The sequence below is a fragment of the Phoca vitulina genome, unplaced genomic scaffold (genome assembly GCF_004348235.1).
Source record: "Phoca vitulina isolate PV1807 unplaced genomic scaffold, GSC_HSeal_1.0 scaffold21, whole genome shotgun sequence".
In the NCBI taxonomy this organism is placed as follows: domain Eukaryota; kingdom Metazoa; phylum Chordata; class Mammalia; order Carnivora; family Phocidae; genus Phoca; species Phoca vitulina.
The window spans coordinates 29,453,402-29,472,056 of NW_022589724.1; the positions used below are offsets into that span (position 1 = coordinate 29,453,402).

Genomic DNA, 18,655 nt, shown 5'->3' on the forward strand with positions numbered 1-18,655 from the left:
CACAGGGAAGACACTGTTCCATCGTCGGTTTTATTCCTATGACTGAGAAGCTAACTGCAGCTCTCTCGTAGGTAGTCTTTTCTCTGGCTCCTTTAAAACCTTTCTGTCTTTAGTATCCTGAAGTATTACTACAGTGTGCATTGGTGTGGATTTTTCTTTTATTTCTCCACCTCAGGATCTGTGAGCATGCCTATCTGCGTTTTTCACTGACTGAAAAATAACGCACCATCACCTCTTTATCATGCCGATTCTTTCCTTCGCCAACAGAGCGAACTGAGATTAGATCTTCCCACTGTACCCTGCCTTTTCAGCATTCCCCCTCCATCCCTTTGTCTGTCTGCTTTCTAAAGTAACCTGTTCATCTTCTAAATTCATTAATTCTCTCTTCAGGCACACCTAACTAGCCGTTCAATCCATCTAAAGTGTTTAATTTTATGTGTTTCATTTCTACATATTTTAATTGAATCTTTAAAAAATATTCCTGGTCTTTTGATAGTGGGTTTTCAAGTCTCCCTTCTACTGAAGCACTTTATATTCTGTATCTGATCATTCTAATAAAGGAGTTCTTTGGGTACACTTGCTCATTTTTATTTCCACTCACACACAGTGGTTTTGTTGTTTTAATTTTGGTACCTTCATTGGGATATACCTGTGGGAATCTGGCAAGGACTCAGTTGATGTGTCCCTCTGGAAAGGATCTGCAATGGTTTCTGCAAGTGTCAAGCAAGCAGGCAAACAGGAACTTCTCTTATGAAGAGAGGGCTTTGGTTACAAATTTTCAGGGAAGCCTTTTCTCCTCACCCAGATTTCAGAGACAAACACATTTCTGTCATCTGTGAATTATTTTCTACTACCTTTTCGACTAAGGGTGTGGCCCATCAAGTCTGTTTTATTTTTTTTTTTAAAGATTTTATTTATTTATTCATGAGAGACAAAGAGAGAGAGAAGCAGAGGGAGAAGCAGGCTCCCAAGGAGCAGGGAGCCCGATGTGGGACTCGATCCCAGGACCCTGGGATCATGACCTGAACTGAAGGCAGACGCTTAACCATCTGAGCCACCCAGGCGCCCTCAAGTCTGTTTTATGGTAGAGCCTCTAACTCCCTATCCCAACAGCTTAATATACATCTGTTAAACATATACTTTAAGGTTTTACTAACTTTGGCTAACACTCTCTGGATGCCTGTGGCTTCACTGTCCACCTTCTACTCTGGGTTCCAGTTCCCTGTCCATTACACTCTACCTTCTTGGGACAAGCCTATAAACCCTGTCACATTTTACCTGGCATACGTAAGTATTTTGGAGGAGGAACATTTTTCAGTTTATAGAGACACTAGACTGACAGAAATTGAAGTCTTTTGCTGACATCTTTTTTGGATGAGGGTTAGGGAACAAGACTTCAGAATTAGACTATAACCTTTTATTCATGACACACTTTTATCTTTGGTCCATGCGTAGCCCACTTTTAAATTTAAATTTTTATTATTAATACAACATGCATCCATAAACTCATCATCCAACACAAAAACTAAGGCCCCTTTACTGTAACATGCATCTAACTATATGGGGCCCATCCCCCCCCATCTTCCTGCCCCTTCCAACCTGAGGTGACCATCATCTCGAATACCATGTTCTTCATCCCCTTATTTTTTATATAGTTGTGGTATCTACCTGTAAATATTCATTTTATTTCTAACTTTATAAAAAGAGTTTCCTCCTATATGGAATCTTCTGAAACTTTATTTCACTTAATGTTATATTACCAGGATTCACTTATTTTGTTTCAAGTTGATAGTTTGTTTAGATTGCTACATGATATTCCCATGTGGAGATACTTCACAGTTTATTCACAGACTCCCCCACCACCAGGCATCCCAGTTGTTTGCAGGTTTTTGTGAATTCTAAGTAGTGTGCTATGGAATTTCTTATATACACCTCCTGTTACAAATGATCAAGAGTATCTCTCTTACATACACACTCAGGAATGAAACTGCTAGATGGGGCACCTGGGTGGCTCAGATGGTTAAGCATCTGCCTTCAGCTCAGGTCGTGACCCCAGGGTCCTGGGATCGAGTCCCACATTGGGCTCCCTGCTCAACGGGGAGCCTGCTTCTCCCTCTGCCTCTCTCTCTCTCTGTCTCTTATGAATAAATAAATAAAATCTAAAAAAAAAAAAAAAAAAAGAAAGAAACTGCTAGATCATGGGACATAGGAATGTTCAAATTTAGACGAAGCCAAACTAATCTCTAAGGCGCTGCCCCAATTTACACTTCTACCAGCAATGAGGTCCTGCAGATCCACATCCTAATACTTATAGCCTCAAACTAGCACACACTACAAAATGCTGTGGTTTTGCTATTTCCTTGTCATTAATGTCAAACTGTCCTTCATATGTTTATTAGCCACAGAACTTCCTCTTCTGGGAAATGCCTGTTCAGGTCTTCTTCCACTTTTCTTTTGGGGTTTTGTTAGTGTTGTTTACAGCTTCTCCCAATTTTTAACTTGTCTTTTCACTTTAAGATGTCTTTTGATAAACAAAAGTTCTTAATTTTGATACAGTCACGTTTATCAGCCTTCCTTTTATAACCAATGCTTTCCTTCCTTAAAATCTCAGTGATATATACCTATATTTTCTGCCAAGAGTTTGCCCATTTTGACTTTTTTTTTTTTTTTTAAAGATTTTATTTATTTATTTGACAGAGAGAGACACAGTGAGAGAGGGAACACAAGCAGGGGGAGTGGGAGAAGGAGAAGCAGGCTTTCCGCGGAGCAGGGAGCCAGATGCGGGGCTTGATCCCAGGACCCTGGGATCATGACCTGAGCCGAAGGTAGATGCTTAACGACTGAGCCACCCAGGCGCCCCTTTATTTTTGACATTTAACCTCGAGTGTTTAAATACTTGATGTTTTAAGTATATGACTTAAAAATATGATTTCCTCCATAGAGATTCCTTTGTATCACTTCCATTTCCAGTCCTTCTTTTCCCCATTGATCTGATGCATCATCTCTATCAAATACCAAAGATCTAAATATGAGTGAGTCTGTTTGAGTCTCTATTGTATACCACTGGCCAAAGTATCTGTCTGCACATCACTATCACATTGTCTTAACTAGCAGAGCTTCATGGTAAGTCTCCCTCATCCTCAGAAATGTCTTGGCAACTTTGGATCCTTCCTCTTCCATATACATATTTTAGAAACATCTTAATGTGTTACATTAAAAACCCTGCTGGAATTTATTTAGAAACACTCTGAATCTATAGATCAATCTGGGGCAAACTGACAGATCTTTCTATTACTAAGCTTTCTTATTTATGAACACAGGGTCTAGGGGCGCCTGGGTGGCTCAGTCGTTAAGCGTCTACCTTTGGCTCAGGTCATGATCCCAGAGTGCTGGGATTGAGCCCCGCATCGGGCTCCCTGCTCCGTGGGGAGTCTGCTTCTCCCTCTCCCACTCCCCCTGCTTGTATTCCCTGTCTTTCTCTCTTTCAAATAAATAAAATCTTAAAAACAAAACAAAACAAAAAACACAGGGTCTTTCTTTACTTATTCAGGTTCTCTTTCATGTGTTAATTAAGTTTTATGATTTTCCTGTAGAAGTTCCATATCTTTGTTAGATTTATGCCTGGGTATTTAATATTTTCTGAACCTGTAATAAATGGAAATTTATCTTTATTAATTTTTGGCTGGCTGTGTACAGAAATAAGAGACTTCTGTAAATAATCACCTTGTTAAACACTTATTTCTCAAAACTTGTAGATTCTTTGGGGTTTCCTAAGTAAATGATCTTATTGTTACAAATTATATCATTTTTACTTCTTCCTTTCAAATTCTAATGCCTCTCATTTCTTTTTCTAATTTTTTTTACTGCATTGACCAGAACCCCAACTTAACACTCTACAAAAAGTGGTGATAGTGAGCACCTTTGTCTATTTCTGATTTTAAAGGGAATGCCTCACTAAAAGTTAGTCAGTTTGGATAATGTTTCCTTTAGGTTTTTTACAGATACAACTCATCAGCTTATAGAATTCCCTTCCATTCCTAATTTGCTAAGCATTTTTAATCTGAATGGGTGCTGAATTTTATCAAATGGTTTTTCTGCATCCAATCAACCATATGAGTTTTTTAACTTGTTAGTAAGGTGAAATTCTATTTATAGATTTTCTAATATTTTGTTTAAGATTTTTGCATATTAATGACCATCATTTAACCTTAATGTTTTAGGTGTCTTGTTTTTGTTATTATGTCTTTTTATTATTTATGTTTTTATGTTGTTATGTTTTTGTTATTTGTATCTTGTTACCTGCTTCATAGAATAAATTTAAGAGTATTCTTTTTCTGGAAAGACAAACATAAAATGAGGATAATCTATTCTGAATAATCAGCTCATAAATTTTGAAGCTTTCTTTATTTCTCTAATTACTTAGAGTTATAAATTTCCCTGAAAGCACCTCTTTTGCTACATCCTATAATTTTTTTATGTAACATCTTCATTAGGATTCAGTTCTGGGTATTCTTAAGTCTTGATGATTTCTTTTTTAGCATATGTTAATTTCAAAATGTGGAAACTCATTTATCTTTTCATTAACTTCTATCTAAATTGTGTTATGATCAGAGATCATGGTAGTCCTTGAAATGTGCTGAAACATTTATCATGGCTTAGTATGTGATCACTTTTGTCATGTTCAACATGTATTTGAAAAAATGGTTAGACGCCCAGTTCACATATATATTCATTAGGTTACGTCTGTAAACTATCTTATATATATATTCCCTTCCTTGCTGGGGTCTTTATTGATCTATTGATTCAATACTGAAGAGGAGGACACGGAAATCTTTTACAATAATGAGTCTACTATCCCTTCCCGTAGTTCTACCAATAACTGCATATCATTTACTTGAGCCTATTTTAACCAGCATATTACTTGTTTAAAAATGCTATATGGTCTTGATGAATTGAATTTTTATTATGTAGTAACCTTATCCATCCTTATCCAAATGTCTTTTTTATTTGATATTACAATAGCTTCACCACTTTGTTTAGGTCAGTATTTGCCTATTAGTTGTTTTTCCATCTCTTACATCAACTTTTTACACAAACTTTTTGCAAAAGGTATCTTTAAACCTGTTTATATGTACAAACTTTTTCTATTTCTTTTAAAGCATTTTCTAAATAAATTCATTATTTAAGATAATTCACTACCTAGCTCTGCCCTTAACCAGATGAGAACCTCGCATGCATGCTCTCACATCTTTCATCTCCTTGCCTGCCAACCTCATCACGTTGATACCACCTAGTCCAAGTTATTATTGATATATTCACTTTCCTTGAACTTACTGGGTTTTTTTTAAAATAATAAACTTTACCACAGTATTCAATCAACTTTATATATTCCTGACAACATCTTCTGAATTCTTCTCTCTCAAGGACTTCATCAGCAGTCTAACACCAGCAGCTCAGGACTCCCAACCACTGGTCACTTAAAGGACACTGAAGACTCAGTCACAAAACCTGTGAGGGCCTGGCCCGGGTCGTGCAGGCTCGGCTGGACCTGCTTCCTCTACTGCTATGCAGCTGTAAAAGGCCAGGCCCAGAGGGCACCTGGCTATACTTTCTGTCCATTTTCTTTCACAGGCAGGGGCATCTCACCTTTATGCTGAGCACAGGCCTTGACCCTGGTCCTCTGCCTTGCCTGGAGTACACTTGGAACTCCTGTTATCCTGACAAACTGTATCCCCGGCTACCTACAGCTACCCAGGCCTACAGGTTTCCACTGTTTATCACTCTGTGTTTCTGCTCCATTGCTGCTCCCCAGAAACATTTACCTTTTGAGGGGTGTGAGTACACATATTTTTAACAGTTTAATATTTTAAACAAAATATACACCCAAACCCTCTATTATAACTATCTATATGTGCAAAAAATACGTCCTTTCATTGCCTACTACTCATACTCACCATTTCATTGGGATGGACCAGAAACAAATAGATGCCTGGATGTTTGTCAAAAACCTGAAAGGAGCAATTAGCTTGTTCCATCCGACAAAGTGCTTCAACACATAATTCATCTAAAAAAAAAAAAAAAAAAAGCCAGTAAATAAAAGACATAAATCTTATCAGCTTATCAAAACCCCCTAAATATGGCTCCTTTGGTTGTTCTGTAAGTAAATAAAGTTGTTCCTTTCTTTTTTTTTTATTTATTTTTTTTTTTTTTTAAAGATTTTATTTATTTATTTGAGAGAGAGAGAATGAGAGAGAGCGAGTACATGAGAGGGGGGAGGGTCAGAGGGAGAAGCAGACTCCCTGCCGAGCAGGGAGCCCGATGCGGGACTCGATCCAGGGACTCCAGGATCATGACCTGAGCCGAAGGCAGTCGCTTAACCAACTGAGCCACCCAGGCGCCCCGGTTCCTTTCTTTTTTTTTTAAATGAGGCATTAAAATGCTGATCATGTAACAGTATTTACCTATCTGAAAGACTAGTCTAGTGTGACTGATCATGGTGTGTTCCTATAAACTACCCTGACTTTACTGGTATACACATTTTTTCTTACATTTGGCATAATTATACCCATAGGATATCTTCTTAGAAGCATGGATATCAGTCCAGTTCCATTAGCATTTTACATTTTGATCCACATGGGCTTTATTTAGTACTAGTGATAAAGTGAGCTTTCCCCTCAAATGGCTATTTTGTCCTACTCTCATTTATTGACTAATACAGCTTCTCCACTGGTTTGAAAAGCTACCATCATCAAACAAGCTTCCCAAATATGACTGGTTCATTTCCGGACTCAATGCAGTTCCCTAAGTCTATCTATGCTTACACTGTTCTGATTCCTGCTGCTTTATGGAAATCTCTTCACTACCCTTTCAGAAGTATCCTAAATAGACTCCTACATTTACCCTACCTAATCAATCAGCTTTACTTTCTCAAACTTCAAAGAATATTGTTAGTGACGGAGGATGGCTTTGGGAAACAGTGATAATAACAGGAAAAGCATGAAGGAAGTGCTTGGGTATTGATGGTTTGTTTCTTGTTCTGAGTGCTGGCTACATAGGTGTATTTGGTGAAAAATGATCATTTATGTAATTTTCTTGGATAGAGTATCTGTTAATAAATGCTTGAAAACTGACTTGTTAGAATTTTAAAACCTAATTAAACTTATTTAGAAAGAATTGATGTATCTAACCAAATCTTTAGATCTACGTTTCAGTTTACTGAAAATACAGAGAATAAAGAAGTTAAATAACATCACAAGTAAGCAATCTAAAAAATCCAGAAAGTGCATTATACATTATTCTACAGGGTAACTATATGGTCTCATATAGTCAACATTATGGCAAAAAAAAAAAAATGTGTATGTGTACAAGTTGACTGTTTTAGATTCAAAGAGATGTACAAAATATGAACCAAGGCAACATATGGTCCCTGATTGGTTCTTATTTAAACAAACCAGCCAAAAACCTCATTTTGCAACTACTGGGAAAATCTGAATATGGACTAGATCCTAGACAGCTTAAAGGTATTGTTATCTGGGGGGGGGAAAAAAGTATTGCTATTTTGTTAGATCACAAAAATGTCTTCACTTTTATAAGATTCACATTAAGAAATGCAAATATAAATGACCCAAATCTATGCACCAATAATATGCCACACCTTAGTAATTAGTGAAAATTACTACAGACCAGTAGTTCTTAACCACAGACAGTTTTGCCTCCATGGCGCCCCGCTCCCCGCCCACCACTCAAGGCTCAAGGGACATCTGGCAGTATGTGGAGACAGTCTGGTTGTCATCACAACATGGGTAGTGGGAAGAGCAGAGGGCTACTGGCATCAGTGGACAGAGGCCAGGGATGCTGCTAAACACCCTACAATGGACAGCACAGCCCCCACAATGAAGAAGTATCCAGTCCAAAATGTCAATATGCCAATGTTGAGAAACTCTGCTATAGACAAATTACAAGAACAAAAATTAACTAAAGGACAGATGAGTAAATGTGTGATAAAGCAAATAGAGTAAGATGTTAGCAACTGGAGAATCTACACGATGCATACATGGTGTTCACCGTATCGTTCACTTTTCTGTATGTTTGGAAACTTCCATACTTACAATGTTGGGAGAAAGTATGAAGTATCCTAATTATATGTTTAACAAGCAGATTTTCAATACAGATAAAACTAAGCTTTTACAATTCTTAAAAAAGACTGATAAAACTTGTAGAACACCCACGATACTCACTAACACGCTCATGTAAAAGCAGGTAAGGATATTTCAGTATTTCAAGAAGAGGAACTCGAAGCTTATTTTCAAAGTCTTGGCCAGTAAAGTCAAACAGTTGTGCCTCTCCATTGTTGTCTACTATATACAATTCATCATCATCTCCAATTTCTGCCTTCATGGATTTTTCAAAGTGATTTATGAGACGTAAGGTTTCTAATTCCCATAAAACCTATAGAAAAAGAAAAATGGGTAGTACGCTTTATATCTTATTATCAACAGAACACTGGATGTCATGATCTTTTTAGAAAGCTTTCTAACAGAAGTTTAAAGAAGTAATAGATATCACATTAGATCTGAAGAAAACAGTTCCTAAATAAGGCCACTTTTATGATATATGAGTACATACAACGTGAGATGTGTAAACACTGCCCTTGAAGAGTTTTGTTATAAATATCTCAACATCCCTTATCAACTATTAAAAAGGGAATGATGGGACACCTGGATGGCTCAGGTGGTTAAGCCTCCAGCTCTTGATCTCAGGGTCGGGAGTTTAAGCCCTGCACTGGGCTCCATGCCCACTCCCCCAAAAAAGGGGGGGATGAGAAGTTGGAGCTTCTCTGTCAAAGGCATGACCAGGCCTTCTCTGTCTTCACTTCCATGGTCCAGCCATAGGTACCCACCTTAAAACATTAGCTTTAGCACAGACACTGGTTAGCTTCGTAACTAGGAAACTTAGCAAAGGTTGTCTCAACAGATTCATAACTAATCAACCTCTCCTCCCTTCTCTGTATCTGCACATATCTCTACAGTCTGATTGTGTTTTTCATGTAATAAACCAAATATTCAAAGCCACATATTTAAAATATGTTTCACTTTGTTTACGATGACCAGCAAATACACCTGCCCTTAGAAGTTTATACCATTTATCCATTAAAAAATGAAAAGAGAAAAAAGAATCAACCAATAAAATAACCCAAGCCATTCAGATACATGAATGTAACACTATCAAATATACAGCCTTAAAAACATAAACTGAAAAAAACCCATACGTCATTTCATAAAATTGCTTTATATCACGATGACTAAAAGTGAGGGATCCTAAAATTCTACTTAAGGTTTCAATTCAATTCCATCCATCAATCCTGTTTCCTGAATGATTCCAAAAGAGTTCAGGTTTCTCCTCTTCCTCGTAATCAAGCTCTGAAAAGTACTGTTCATCAAATGTAAATTACCTCATGCAAGAATGGTAAATCATCCCTTGCTTTGTGGTATTCGGCCACACACTCTAAGCAGTAGCAGAGGTCTTCATCAGCTGTTTGAAACTCACTGGAGTGGGTCTCGGATGCATAGCGCTGTAGGAAGTCAACGGTGGAAATGCCACCTGGCGTACACCAACAACATGTGCTCATTCTGCACCTGTACCCAGAAGAGACAATATCTAAAGAATAAAGAAAAATAACAACACTTCAGGCCTCTCCTGTGTGACCCTCATCTCTAACTTAAAATATGCCTCCACCACATGGAGAATGTTCTCCTGGTCAGCTTATCAATTACTGAATGAACTCAAATTTGAACCCACTCTTAAAAACTTTATCTTTGACACATAAAAAATATGAAACGAAAGTACTTTGTTAGTAAAAAAAATCACACAATACACAACTGTACTATAGAGAAAGCTCAAAACTGTGTAGTACTGATGGAAAATTACAGAGACAAAAACTTATCAATGTCTTCAAAGTATAGATTTTGAAGTATTCTAGTGATGTACTGGAGCCAAGTCAAAAGTTCAGAAAACCTTTACATGCCTAGAAGACATTTTTCCAGAAATCCATGGAAATAGAAAAATCCATATTAATCCATACCAATAACAAAACTCAAGAGAATGTTCTCTGGTTTAGAAAGCAGAGGTGCAAGAATCTGCACACGGTGTGTATGAACCCCACTGTAGGCTGTAACAGCTACAAATGTTAACAACCTATTGCTACTAAGTTTAATACCATTTTTTACTATCTCCAACTTTTTGTTTCTGTAATAACATCAGAGCCTCCACCATCCAAACTCATGTGAAAGGGTTAAGATAAAGTAATTTTCCAAATCCTAGCAGTCTCAAAAAGAGCAAAGTAACAGGAAGGTACCAGTAAACAAGAGGAAATCCCAAGAACCAAATGTGTCAAAGGTTTGAATAAAGATGCACGAATGAGGCAGGTTTATCAGAACTACAGACGGCACAGAACCGAGTGGATTAGCAAATAGGATGGAAGCCAAAATCCAAAGAGATCTCCAATTCCAATGAGGTGTAATAAAAATAAGATGCTATATTTTTATTCTTAACTAAATGCATACAAAGGTAAATACAAAGCTCATCATCAGTAAACGATGTGTTATGACTAAACAAAAATACAAGGTGAGCCTGGAAATACTCAAAATACAAAAGGATGTGGGCATGTCAAAGGAACACTGGAGCCAACCTCAAAGAGCTCTGGATGGCCAAAGCTGAAACAATTTGATCAACAAAATAACAATGTAATTGTGGATTATAACCCACAGTATAGATATACCTGAGTCCACACGGATATAAATAAATGACTGCATGAATAAACAAATGTGGGAGACCAACCTTCCTTACAGAAGAATTCCAAATAATACATACACATACTCTGTTCCAAGAGGTGGAGCTTAATCCCACCCCATCTTGAATGTGGGCTGGACTTGCTGACTCACCACCAAAGAGAGTATGGAAAGGGAGATACTATAACATTACAGTGGAGACATCTGGCAAACACAGACTTAACCAAGTACTCAAGGCTCACCTCACTGGAGTTGATAACCCCTCACCTAATGTACTGAGGAAGGAACTTCAATGCTGTAGGATGCTTCTCCAAAACCCATAACCCCAGCCTATTCATGAGAAAAACATCAGACAAACCCAAAGTGACAATTATCTACACAGCTATCAGCCAGTCTGCAACAAGGAAGAAAACCACACCCAAGAAGAATGAAGCAAGTGTTCTTTCATATGAAAATGATGATTTATTGGGAATTGGCCCAGAAAAATATCCAACAAGACTGATCTTCAGAAATTTGATCTTAAATTAACTACCCAATGAATATAAAATATCATCCTAATTAATGGGAAACAAGCTGCAAACCCAACTGTAAACTATACACTAACAATTAAGTCCATTTCATAACAGGATGGACCTAACCCAGGCATTCTCATCAGGGGTGACATCATCCTCAAGGAGATGAAAATTGGTTAGTGGGACACAAAAAAGTCCTACCTTTATGCATAAAGTACATAAAGAGATATACAACGTACTGGTGGTTTAAAATTCACGGGAAACTCATAGGAAAGAATGTCTAAAATGTTTCCTTTCAGAGAGGGAGAAGGGACAATAAAAGGTTAAGAAACATGACCAAGTCATTAAATATTTGGATACAGAAACCCGGCAGTGTGATGTTTTCAAATGCATTATCATCCTAAACTCAAGAGTGCAAAATCTCTGCTAACGGGAAATCAATGACCTCTTGATAGAAATTGTATTTCACTGCAGAGCCTTTTTTGGCATACTGCCAATTCCTAAAATAAGCTGTTTTTTAAAAAAATTCCTTATTTTCTTCTTACATCATTGATTAAAGAATTATATATAAATGCGTAAGTAAAATCAAATACACGATTTGTCTTGTGAATTTTTTTTTTAGATGTTTTATTTATTTATTCATGAAAGTCAGAGAGAGAGAGAGGCAGAGGCAGAGGGAGAAGCAGGCTTCCTGCTGAGCAGGGAGCCTGATGCGGGACTCGATCCCAGGACCCTGGGATCATGACCTGAGCTGAAGGCAAGACGCTTAACCATTTGAGCCACCCAGGCGCCCGTCTTGTGAATTTTTAAAATTAATTTATTAAAGTACTAATTGTATGCTTTCTTCATGCAAAGAAATTAGGGTGACTTTCAACATTAAAGCTGAAAAGGACATATAAAAAGGGACATTCAGAAAACATACAGAAAAGGACATTAAAAAGGAGAAATCAAAACTCATTTATAAGAAGATTTCACTAAGTCCTAAATTAGGAGCTTCCTGAAAAGCAAAGCAAAAAAATAATGTGAGTTACACAGTCCTCACTTGAAAAATAAAAAAAGTATGCTGGTTCAGCTAGAGAATCCTACTCTTTCCTGACACTAATTCTAATTCAAGTACATTCTACTAATGCCCACCCTGTGCAAGCGTGCAGCAAACTAGGGAATACCAAGTAATATAACAGATATTATGGTTTTGCAGAATATAAAATTATTTTATTCAAAGAAGAGTTTCTTACACCTAAAATGCCAATATCATAAATACTCGGAAGTTAGAAGTCTACAGAAGCTGTTTTTTCTGGTGATCTAATTCAAAGTGGGGAGTGAACTTAGAAGATCTAAGATCTAAGAATAGAAAGTGAAACTCCTCGGAGATTTCTCAAACATCATCAGTTGTGTCAAGCAGGATTTGTGCAGTCAATAAAAACTTTGAAAAAATTAAGGATCTGAAGTACAAATAAACTGGTGTAACTTTAAAATAACTAACACTTAACCAACAAAACAAAACAAAACCTTTCTATTAAGAAAATTAAGGAGTCTGTTTGTTTCACTCACCCAAAGAGCTAGCCTACTTCCATACACCAGAAAGGACTAAATTTTCTTGTCATATAACAGATGAGTGCCATGAGTGCCAGAATACAGAAAATAGTGCTATAGAGCATGTCAACAACAGAAACAGTTCCTATGATTCCTCTCGAAAGGTCATAAATGGGTGGTTATGTCCCCAAATCTAAAATCATCACTGGCCTGATAGTTAAGCCTCAAAAATCTAAATGAGATATACAATGTAATTTTTATTTTAAGAGAAAACTGCAGGTAGGTGACCACAAATCCTGTAAGTTTTTGCACAACCCAGTTCTTCTGAAAGTCAGTTCTGTTCATTTCCTCAGATTTTAACTGCTTGGAACTATTACTGAGCCACAGATGGTGGTGTCCAGGGAACCCTCAAACTGCAGGACAGAAATAAGAGCTGCACTCTGAGCATCAGAAGAGAGCTGATTTGTCAGTAACATAGGATGCTTCACCAGAAGTATGGACCGACTTTCCAAAGACTGGCCCTGAGGATATCATTTCTCAGTATTAGCCGGCCAGAAACTTTAAATAGCAATCACTTCCCTCTACCTTTCTCAGCTAAACTTCTTGAAAAAGTAATCTAGATTCACTTCCTCAACTCCCTGGCAATCTGGCTTCTACCCTTACATTTCACTGCCACGTCTTACCAAATCCCAGACGTTCTTTACTTGCCGCCTGTGAAGCATACAGAAATGCTGACCATGCATTTTTTAGCTAAGACAACACACCAATCTCCTTTCACTTCCTCTACCTCATCTCCTGCACAATCACCTCTTCCTTTTTTCTCCCTCTCATTATCAGAGTTTCCAAAGGCTTGCCTCAGGACTCTTCACTGACATCCTCTTTCTGGGTAACCTAATTCAAACCACTGCTTCCATTACTACCTATAATGAAACCACCCAAAGACTGCGAACGTATGTAAAACTCTCAATGCAACGTTTAACTGTAATTGAGCCACTCAATAAATGACAGCCTAACCCAACCTACAATTTCTATTTGATATCCAACCACATGAAGTCAACCTCTACTCACCTGACAGGCACCTCAAAGTCAAAAACAGAGTAAAACCCTCCGCTTAAATCTGTTATTCACCCTGTACGCTCACATTATGATCCCTTCAGTTTTCAAATCAGTTACCTGGTAATTATCCTATACTCGCCTTCCCTTAGCCCCCATCTTCATGAATTCCATAAAGCCCATCTCCCTTATTATATCTGCACTTTATTCTCAGTGACACTGCCACCGTCTCAGAAGAATACATTTTCACCATCTGTGTGGATTACAGAAGCCTAAATGTCTCTGGCTCTTGTTTCATCCACCAATTTTTCCTCCAAAATGCTGCTGAAGGGCAAAGCAAAAACTGAGTTTTGAATTCTTACAGTTTGGGGATAAAATTCTAATTTTTGACCTCACCACAGAAGGCCCTCCCTAATCTGGCTTCGGCATTTCCTGCCATTCTCCCTCACTTGCTCTTCCTAAAATGGTGGTATTTGGCATTCCCTGCCTTTATAGAAGCTCCTTCAACTGCCTTGAACACCCGCCCTCCATCCCTCTCCCTGGTTCTTAACCCTAAATGCATACCAGAGACACTGAAGGAACTTAGGAGATAAATAAAATTCAGATTCCATTTTTTAAAAGAACTTCCCCACTTATTCTGATAAAGAGTTGAGAGCTACCTGTGTGCAGTGCATCCCTGAGTGTCACCATATCCGGGGGCTTATCTGACCCATCCTCTCTGCCTTTGATGACTTTTCTTCTATCCTCTGGGAACTCTGTATACGTTTCTGTCACTGCACTTAGGGCGCTGACTTGAGCTGTTTACTTTGGTCTCCCACCGCTGCCACCCACCTGCTCCATCCTCACCACGTCGGAGTCTGTGAGGGCAAGGATCTGTTTCGTATATTTCTACTCCAGTGCTTGACATATCAAGTGACGGAAAAATGTCTTAAACGTTTGTTTAAAAAATAATTACCTGGGCTAATGGCCTACAGAGAAGTGATCCTCTCAGTCGAGATTCCTAGGCTTATTTGTGAATGGGTGAGGATTTGCACTCACATATACCCAGACTCTGGCCCCAAGAGAACATTTCTGAAATAAAACAGAAAAACAAAACTGATGAAGTGGTTTTTCTACGACATCTGAGCGTCATTCTCATCAATTCTATGAAGTGGAGGCAGCTGGTACCAATCGGTCAAACGGCACGGGCTCAGGGAGGCTAACAGCCTGCCCGTGGGCACCCAAGTCTGAAGAAGGTGCGAGTGCGCTTCTGACTCCGCAGGGGGGCCGGCTCCATAGGGGACTGTCCCCGCGCAGAGAACAGCTGGGCACCTCGTCCAACACCCCCCAAATCGGCGAGAGCAGGTAAACTGAGCCCTCGGTCCGCCAGTAACTCTTCCTCCTAACCGGGGGCTCTTCCCCCCTCCAGCCCCCACGCCGTTCCCGCAGGGCCGAGCGCGTCTTCGGCCCCTTGCAGCCCCGGCAGGCGCGGAGGCGGACAAAGCCCCTCCGCCGGCCGCCGGCGCCTTCAGGTGGGGAGCGCAGGGCCATCCGGGACAAGCACACTCTCCGAAACGGGGAGAGGGACGCCGGGGCGCGAGGACGGAGACTGTCTCCCGCGAGCCCCCGACTCATCCCCAAGTAAACTACGCAGTGGCCAGACCAAAGGCAGCTCGCACGAGACCGCAGCGGAGACGACAGCGAGGGAGGGGCGGGGGTCCCGACGCCCGGGACCCCGGGCTGCAGGAGGCGCCCGCGGGCTGCTCCCGCCTCCGGCGCCGCGGCCCTCCTGAGGGAAGCGGCCCCACTCGCGCCGCCCCTCCCCCACCCGCCCGGGCCTCACGCGCCGCGGCGGTTACTCCACGCGGCCCCGCGCGCACTAGTCGCGCGCGAGCGCTCACGCCCGCCGGGCCCGCGGCCTCGAGCCCGCCGCTCGCCTCACCCCGCTCGGCCTCGCGTCGGCCGCTAGCCCACCTCCATGCCTCGGCTCAACAGTCGGCCGAGGGCGGATGTACGGGCCCACACCCGGCTGCCTCCGTCCCGACCCGGCCACCCAACCCGGCGGCGCCGCGCGCGAAGGCGCCGCCCCCCCGCGCTCGCGGCGTTGGCCAAACGCAGGCCCCGCCCCCGCCGCAGCTTTCTTGTTTTGGTGCGCCGAGGGGCGGGGCGTGGGAAGAGGCGCACCCGGGCTCCGCGGGGAGGCCGAGAAGCTCGCGTCACTTCCGGGATGCCGGGCTCGGCCAATCGGGGGCGCCCGTGTTGGGGGAGGGAGGGGCATTGGCTGCGGAGCGGTGAACGCAGCCCCGCCCAGCACTTGCTTCCGGTAAGGGCCGCGCCCTGATGCGCCTATCCCGGGGCGGGTTGCGCGCCTACCCTACTACGTTTTTTTTCCGTCCCTTTTCTTCTCTTTTCAACGCCTCAGGTACTGTTAAAGATCAGGAAGGATTTTTTTTCCCCTTTTTTTTATCGCCTTTAAATACCTAAGATATGTAATCAACACCTAATTTTGGGATATATACACCCTGTATTACAGAAAAAGGATACACGAAGTATAGTAAAGACAGCAGCAAACACCATTGGGAAGCATACCCGGTTTGGACCGCCTACCCCTGACTTGGATGGCGAGGTGTCTCCACCTGCCTCTACTCTGATGGAGGAGGCGGAAACCGGTGCCAACCGACGCTACCGAGGACCGGAGCGGCGGGCACTGGCGGGCCAGCGACGGCCGCACCGCAGGGACCCGTCACCGAAGACTGAATGGAGGCCGGGGGCGTGGGCGGGCGGGGAAAACCTTCCCGCAGGGGGGCGTGGCTTGGCCCCCCTCCCCCCACTCCTGTCCGTTGTGGCACCTGAACTGTCCCCGCACCGCGCGGTGCAGCGCGAGACCAACGACCGTTACTCGCCTCGTTTCTCGATGCTTCTCTGCCACACACCTCCCCCCGCCAAGTGTTTAAGAACGTTACAGAACCGTTGCACACCGTACTCGTTACAAGAAGTTGTGTATGTGTCCTCATTAAAGTACTATGTTTACGGAATACTGGTCTGAAATGAGGTTCTGGATGGCTATTGGCAAGAAATTTAAGAGATGGATAAGATGATAAAAATAAATAACCTGGATTTCGCATTTCCCTGACATCACCATTTTCATGTAGACCCTTGCAGAATGTATTACTTAGGTTTTGACTAAAGTAGACGGGAAAGAGTATTGGTAAAACGTCAAGCTCCTCACCACCGTGGCGGAGACAGAATTATCACCTTGAATACTGAACAGGGTATTTTGTCACTAGACACACGAAAATGTTTTAACTTCTTCGAAAATTAGAAAAAAAGGCGCAAGTTTAGGTTGGATCAAATCTTTTAATAGTTAACATATGTGTCTTTATACCAACATAGTCATAGTTTTGGTATTTTTAAAGAGGAACGTGCTCATGAAGGCAAAAAGTGCCCAATTCACAATTTCATCCTGCCTCTGAGCCTTCTGTGAGCCTTTTAATTCTACCACATTTGCTTTCAATCTGTAAATGATATATTGATATATTTGCATGCTTTTTAACTTTATGAAATTACCCTAAATGCGTTTTACTGGAAATTGTTTTTTTACACTCAACTTTATGTCTTGTGACTCACTGATCCAGGGTATACTCAGGATTTGTAGAGCCCAGAGCTTACACAATTTGAGGGTTAGGGTTAGGGGCTCAGCAGGCAGCCTCCCTGCAGTTGTAGGACCCCCAACGGTCCCCTTCATGAATACAAAATTAGGAATAAAATTAACATTTAGGATGATTAGCACAAATTATACATTTTTTAAATAGACAAAATCCACTAATATAAAAAAAATCACCCCCCCCCCGAAAAACAAACTACAAACACAGCTCTACAAAAATTGTGTATTTTGGCTTCACACACTTTAATTACCTCAACAATAAGGTTGAAGATCATTTTCAATAGAGAACCCAAAGGGAATGCAGTCTTTTCTCTAGCAAGGGTGATGAAATTTTATTAAGAGTTCATAAAAGTTGGGCGCCTGCGTGGCTCAGTTGTTAAGCATCTGCCTTCGGCTCAGGTCACGATCCCAGGGTCCTGGGATCGAGCCCCGCATCGGGCTCCCTGCTCAGCGGGAAGCCTGCTTCTCCCTCTCCCACTCCCCCTGCTTGTGTTCCCTCTCTCGCTGTCTCTCTGTCAAATAAATAAATAAAATCTTTAAAAAAAAAAGTTTATAAAAGTTTTGGGGCACGTGACTGGCTCAGTCAGTAGAGTGCATGACTCTTGATCTGAGGTTGTGTGTTTGAGCCCCAGGTTGGGTGTAGAGATTACTTAACATCTTAGTGGTGCCTACGTGGCTAAGTTGGTTAAGCATCAGACTTTTGATTTTGGCTCAGGTTGTGATCTCAGGGTTGTGAGATCAAGCCCCAAGTCAGGCTCTGTGCTCAGCAGAGAGTCTGCTGGCTCTCTCTCACTCTCTCTTCCTTTCCCTCTGCTCCTCCCCTCGATCTCTGTCTCTCTCTCAAATAATAAATAAATATTTTAAAAAATAAAATAGGGGTGCCTGGATGATTCAGCCAGTTAGTGGGCTGCCTTCGGCTCAGGTCGTGATCTCGAGCTCAGCGGGGAGGTCTGCTTCTCCGTCTCACTCTGTGCATGCGCAGACGTGCTCACTCTCTCTCAAATAAATAAAATCTTTTAAAAAAATAAAATAAAACTTAAAAATAAAGTTTATAAAAGTTTCTTTCAAATTGATTCCATCTGATAATGTCATGTAAATTTTTAGGGTTGTCAAATTAAAATTACTAT

General features: G+C 41.0%; 1 protein-coding gene across 8 annotated transcripts in view; it reads right to left on the reverse strand.

Moving 5' to 3' along the window:
• SETX (senataxin) overlaps positions 1–16,590 on the reverse strand; it is an 89,206-nt gene extending 72,616 nt beyond the window's left edge. For 4 of the 8 annotated variants that reach the window (XR_004301117.1, XM_032418184.1, XM_032418185.1 and 1 more), the window contains exons 1-5: positions 15,807–15,940; positions 14,841–14,956; positions 9,452–9,635; positions 8,238–8,448; positions 5,955–6,064 (exon numbers count right to left, since the gene is read on the reverse strand). Coding sequence is in view for 7 of the 8 variants with exons in the window: in XM_032418184.1 (XP_032274075.1) it covers positions 5,955–6,064; positions 8,238–8,448; positions 9,452–9,628 (498 nt within the window). In the remaining variant the exon portion in view is untranslated. Of the gene's footprint in view, positions 1–5,954; positions 6,065–8,237; positions 8,449–9,451; positions 9,658–14,840; positions 14,957–15,806; positions 15,941–16,453 lie in introns of those variants that run through there. The other 4 variants (XM_032418183.1, XM_032418182.1, XM_032418180.1 and 1 more) reach the window with 4 other exon arrangements.
• Between the last annotated feature and the right edge of the window lie 2,065 nt (positions 16,591–18,655).